Source organism: Antechinus flavipes, chromosome 2 (genome assembly GCF_016432865.1).
Source record: "Antechinus flavipes isolate AdamAnt ecotype Samford, QLD, Australia chromosome 2, AdamAnt_v2, whole genome shotgun sequence".
Taxonomy (NCBI): Eukaryota; Metazoa; Chordata; class Mammalia; order Dasyuromorphia; family Dasyuridae; genus Antechinus; species Antechinus flavipes.
Window position 1 is genome coordinate 49808969 of NC_067399.1, and position 6000 is coordinate 49814968.

At 41.1% G+C, this 6000-nt stretch overlaps 1 protein-coding gene across 2 annotated transcripts in view; it reads right to left on the reverse strand.

The window, feature by feature from the left end:
* SPG7 (SPG7 matrix AAA peptidase subunit, paraplegin) overlaps nt 1–2694 on the reverse strand; it is an 88687-nt gene extending 85993 nt beyond the window's left edge. The window contains exon 1 of one of the 2 annotated variants that reach the window (XR_007950262.1): nt 856–2694. Coding sequence is in view for 1 of the 2 variants with exons in the window: in XM_051974764.1 (XP_051830724.1) it covers nt 856–1167 (312 nt within the window). In the remaining variant the exon portion in view is untranslated. The remainder of the gene's footprint in view (nt 1–855) is intronic. The other variant, XM_051974764.1, reaches the window with a different exon arrangement.
* Between the last annotated feature and the right edge of the window lie 3306 nt (nt 2695–6000).

The following is a 6000-nucleotide window of genomic DNA, read 5'->3' on the forward strand; positions in this document are numbered from 1 at the left end:
AACCCTTCATTTCTTTTGGATCTCTATTCATAGACTTTTCTTTATTGACATATTAAACCTTTCTTTAACTTCTATACATTTCATTCCTGCCCTTTACAGCCAAGCAGAACAAGTCTCTCCTAGTACTGATGCACACAGTTTTCTATTGGGGAAGTCACCTGGGATGCTATGGATAGAATCCATGAATGGAAACTATAGCCAAGTGAGTAAAAGCCAACAGTTATGGAGCTATTTCACAAAATGGTCATGATGAGATCTAGATTCATAAATGGGGAGAACAAATGGAACTTTTGGAAGTGCGTGATATGCATAATCATTAGTAGAAAGAAGAATGGAAATAAAAGTTCCACAGGCTTCAGACTGTACACGGGAGTCAGAGGAAAATGATAGGAAAAATGAGGAAAAAGTAGTGCTCGTGGCTTCACATGGTTCTCCCCAAAGGTCAAACGGTGAGCTGAACTCGAAAAGCTCCGAAGTGTTTTCCAGCTGAGTCTAAGTTTTCCTCCGCGGCTGTTCCCTGCCCTGCCCCCCTCACTGATCCCCCAACTTCGCTGGCGGTCTTCCCCTGATCTGGCTACATCCCCCATCAGAATGGGGTATCCCTGAGGGCAGGGGGCTGCCACTGAGAATAGTGCCGGGTACTTAGGGAGCTCTAGATAGGGCCATGTTTGTGGAACCTGGAGCCAAGGCTGAAAATCCGGGAAGACGGAGGCCAACAGAAGGGAAGGAAAATGGGGTCCCACCTAGGGGCGCCAGGCGGGATAAGGGCGGGGCCAGCTGGAGGCGGGGCCTGCTCCTCCAACACCACCCCTCCCCACTGCGGGCGGAGCTGAGAGGCCAGGCCCAGGAAATTACCTGTAGGACTCGGCCGCCAGCCCCAGCAGGACCGCCCGAGGAGCAGCAGAACCGCCTGTTCCCGAACCCAGCGGCAGCGGCGGCGACTGGCCTGAGGCTCCAGCTGGATCCCGCAGCCTGGAGCCGCCATCGGCCCGGCCGGCGGCGGAGCGAAACAAACAGCAGCAGCGCCGCCGCCATGATCCCTCCGAGAGCGGCGCCTGCGCACAGGACGCCTCTCGGCCCAGAACGAGGCAGGCGCGAAGGGGTCGAGGTGCTGTCTACGGAGAATCCGGGGAGCGGACGCACAGGAAAGTTCTGCGCATGCGTCATCTCGCCCTCCTACCACATCTCCTGCAGTGAGACTCTCTTCAAGGTCGAGCCCCGGCCTGGTTTTTCCTCCCTCCTCTTGTTTTCACCCCACCCTATCCCCATCCTGACCTGCACTAATAATTCACAGGAGTCGTCTCCACCTTCAAAGTACAGTACGCATTTCTGCCCAGAATAACAGTTCACAGAGTTCTGCTTCCTGCAGAAAAATCAAATCGAACCTCCTCGTATTTATAATGCACCTACTATGTGCCAGACACTGTACTAAATGCTGAGCATACAAAGAGCCTTCAGGAGTTCACAGTCTGATGGGGGAAACGAGTGCAAACAACCACTTAAAAACGAAGTATAGACAGCATAAATTTAAGATAAGTACAGAGGGAGGACATTTAGGAGGATCAAAAAAGACTTCCTATAAAAGATGGGACTAAAAGCAAGCAAGCAGATGGCAATAAAGACGGAGAGTGTGCCAGGCATGAGGGACAGCCGGAGGAAAGTGCTGGGGCCAGGAAATGGCTTGTCCTACATAAGAAGGGGGGGGGGCTCCCCTCCCCCCTCCACCCCAGCGCCACCCCAGCGCCACCCCTCCCCCGCAGGGTCGCTAAACTGCAGAATGAAGGGAGAAGTAAGGAGCTGGGGTGGTGGACAATAGAAGGAGGATCTATAGGAAAAGGTCAAGTTGTGAAGGGGTTAAGAGCCAAACAGGATCCCATATTTGATTCTTGAGGTAATAGGAACCCACGGGAAGTTGTGGGGTAGAGGGAGGTGTGAGAGGATTTAGAAAGACGTTTATGTCTGAGTTATGGTCTGGCGTGGGCAGATACTTGAGAGCGGCGCAGGGACCTGGGATGATCCAAATATGAGGGGAGGGGTGCCTGGACCCCCGGGTGGTAGCAGCACTGGAGTGAAGAGACCATAGATGAGATTTTAGTTGCTTAAGTAAAGTCGTAGGACAGGGAAGATAGAATCGAGTTTCCATTATGTTGATTTATCCATAGGCTATCCATTTCAAGATACCTAATAGGCAGGTGGGGATGCAGGATGGGAGGTAAGGAAAAAGTTTGGAAAGCTAAGAATGTGTTCTGCCCTCTCCTCACCTCATCCACCTTCCTTGATTTCAGAGAAATGATAAGAAACTACTTCTCATAAAGATGTGATGGATTTAATGCAAAATAAGACATAGATTTCTTTTTGGACATAGCATATAGGACAATTTGTTTTCTTCGACAATATGTTACAAAGTTTTTTTTTTTCCTTTTTTATTTTCTAAATTGGGAAGGAAAAGGAATATGGGGGAAAATCAATGTTTCTTTAAAAAGATTTTTAAATTTTGAATTAAAGAATAGGTTCAATTTTTATACTCAATAAAATAGATTTTTGTTCTAAGACGAAATCTCATGATCAAGTGTGATGGACTTACCTCTTTTCAACAATGAGGAGATCCAAGGCAATTTCAACACAACAAATAACAACTACAACTTGGGATGAAAAGTGCCATCCACATCCAGAGAGGGAACTGTGGAGACTGAATGTGGATTAAAGTATTTTCACCTTTTTTTTCTGTCGTTGTTGTTTGCTTGTTTTTTCCCCTTTTGATCTGATTTCTTTTTTCTTTTTCTTTCTTTCTTTCTTTCTTTTTTTTTTTTTTTGTGCAGCATGACAAAGATAGAAATAATTTAAGAAGGATTCCACATTTTTAACTTATATCAAATTGTCATCTTGAAGAGGGGAAATGAGAGAAAAGGGGGAAAAAAATTGGTTTTGCAAAAGTGAATGTTACAAACTTTTTGAAAAGAGACAATCCCAAAATGGAAATTTATTTAGTATCTTCAGAAAACCCAGTCCTGTTTTGGGCCCTGTGTTTCTAGTATCAGTCTTCCCCTCTACCAACATAGCTTATGTTTGGAGCAACCCATTGTTAAAATTGAACAGGATATACATGCTGAAATGGATGTAGCATTTACCTTGAAATAGGAGGACTGAGTTCAAATCCAGCCTCAATTACTTAATACTTATAAACTGTGTCACTCTGGGCAAATCATTTAATCCCAATTGTTTTGCCCCACCCCCCACAAAAGGAACTTAATAATAAGAAAGGCAAAACTGTATCTATACTCAGGGAGCTTACAAATTTATGGGGAAGGACATCAATTTTTATACTAACTACAACCTTGAAAGATTTAAGAATCAGTGCAATGCTTAATCCAGAGTAGCACCTCTAAAAGCAAACAGGTCTGTAGGCACAGCCTTTCAAGGGGAAAGTTCCTAGGCTGAAGAGGAGATAGCATCCCATAGAGAGAATCCTTAGCTGATAGAGAAAATAGGATTACAAAATAGTTTGAGTTGCAGGGTGCTGATGGACAATACTCACCTCCCAGCCAGAGAATGAAGGTTACTTTGTTTCATTTTTATGACTTAAGGATTTATACCAGTAGCATGATATCTGGTAACTCCTAGATATATAAAACTACCCAGCTCAAGAGAACCCAGTGTTATTTCATATTATACAAGTGTACCAACCACCAGGTACCACTGTAAACATAATTTCAAATGGGGGGAAGATGACGAGAAGAAATCTTGGTACTTAACTAAACCAGAATCAACTTCAGAACTAAAAACAGAATTATCCACCCATGTCTTTTTTTATATTCAATATCTGGATCCTTCTACTAAGTAGACCTATTCTTTTTTAACCTCATTGCTTTTGTTGGGTCAATCATTTGTGCCATCTGGATAACCTAGATTTGAGTTGACCTTCTGAGCTGCCTAGCACAGCATTTCAAATTCATCATGTCCCAAATAGAGCTCATCTTTTCCAGCAAATCCTCTCTTCTGAATTTCACTGTTACTATCTGGGGTACCACCATCCCACCTCCAGGCATCTAGGTTGACCACCTCAGTATAATCCCTGGTTTCTCATTGTCATTCTCTCTTACATATCCAATCCATCGTCAAATTTTGCTGTTTTTTGTTTGTAGCAGTTCTTTTTATGGTGGCAAAGAATTGGAAAATGAGTGCCCATCAATTGGGGAATGACTATATAAGTTATGGTATGAATGTAATAGAATATTATTGTCCTAAAAGAAACGATCAGCAGACTGATTTCAGAAAAGCCTGGAAAAGCTTATATGAACTAATGCTGAATAAAATAAACAAAAACAGAACACTGTACACAGTAACATGTGATAATGAACTATGATAGACTTAGCTCTTCTCAACAATTCAATGATCTAAGGCAATTCCAATAAACTTTACATAGAATATGCCATCCATGTATAGAGAGAGAACTATGAAGATTGGATGCGGATGGAAACGTACTATTTTCACCTTTTTTTTCTTTTGTTTTTTATTTATTCATTCTTGTGGTTTTTCTCTTTTGTTCTGATTTTTCCTTCCCAATGACTCAGGTGAAAATATGTTAAAATTTTAAAAAATAAAAGAATAAAACATTTTAAAATGTTCATTTCTGGTTTTACCTACATATCATTTTTCATATAGGTTCCCTTTTCTTCCACCACACTGGCTAGTTCTGATATATCCCATCCCTCCACTCATATACCTTATCTCAGGCCCTAATTATCCTTCCCTTGGATTATTGCAATACTCTTCTATTTGATTTCCAGTTTCAATTCTCCTTATTCCAACCTGTCCTTAATTCAAAGTGAATGTGAGTTTTCTAAAGAATAGGTCACCTTTGAATTGCACATGTTTAATCTACATTGGATTACTTTGTGTCTAGGGAAAGTGAGGTGGAGAGGGAAGGAAAAAATTTGGAATAGAAAGTTTTGTAACATGAATGTTGAAAACTATCTTTGCCTATATTTTGAAAAATAAAAAACTATTATTATTTTTAAAAAATAGGTCACTTTCCTATTTAATCTAGTGGCTATTACCTTAGGGGTCAAATATTAATTCTTTTTTCACTTAAAGTTCTTCATAACTTGTCTTTCTGACTTTTCTTGGTTTTTTAAACTTTCCTCTCCTTCACCAATCTATAATCCAACTACACTAACTTACTTTATGTTCCCATTCCTATGCCTTCTTGTACTGGCTCTTTTCCATACCTGAAAAGTTCCCCTTCTTCACCTCTGCTTCTTGGTTCCCTTGGCATCCTTTTAGACTTATTTCAAATCTACACTTCTGTTGGAGGCCTTTCCCAGACTAAAATTATCTTTTATCTACTCTATATCAATCTTTTATGGATTTAATTACTAATACATTGTGTTTCTCACGAGAAAGTGAACTTCTTGGGGGAAGTAGTTTTTTTTGCTGTTGTTGTTTATAGGGCTGTTACTCCCTATTTGTGAAGTGACTGATTAAGAATAATTCTAATAATCTCTCAATTCTAGTCAGAGTTTTTGACATCAAAAATTTGTGTGATCTTGGACTAATCACTTCAGTGGATATTAGTTTCTTCTCTACAATAAAAGGACTCCCCTATGGTTCCTTTCAGCATTGAATTCTATATTGGTGATACTCTTTTGGATGGTCAAAAAGATGGTTCTGGCATCTGGCATTTCACTCAACCTCCTAAAGACATCCTTTCTAGAAAAGTGCTTTTAATTCATTCAGTGGGATTACAGATATAGACTAGAATGGACTTTAGAAGTCAGTAAACTGAAGTCCTGATTTTACAAATGAAGAAATTGAGGTTGAAAGAGATTAAGTCATTTGTCTGGGATCACACATCCAGGAAGAGCTGGAGGCAGAATTCTAACTCAGTTCTTAGTGCCTCCAAGTTCAGTACTTCATCCACTTTGCCTACCTTAAAAGTTTCTGTGTCTAGGTTTGTTGTTGTCTTTATAATCCCCTATTCCTGATAGTCTGAAGTTATCC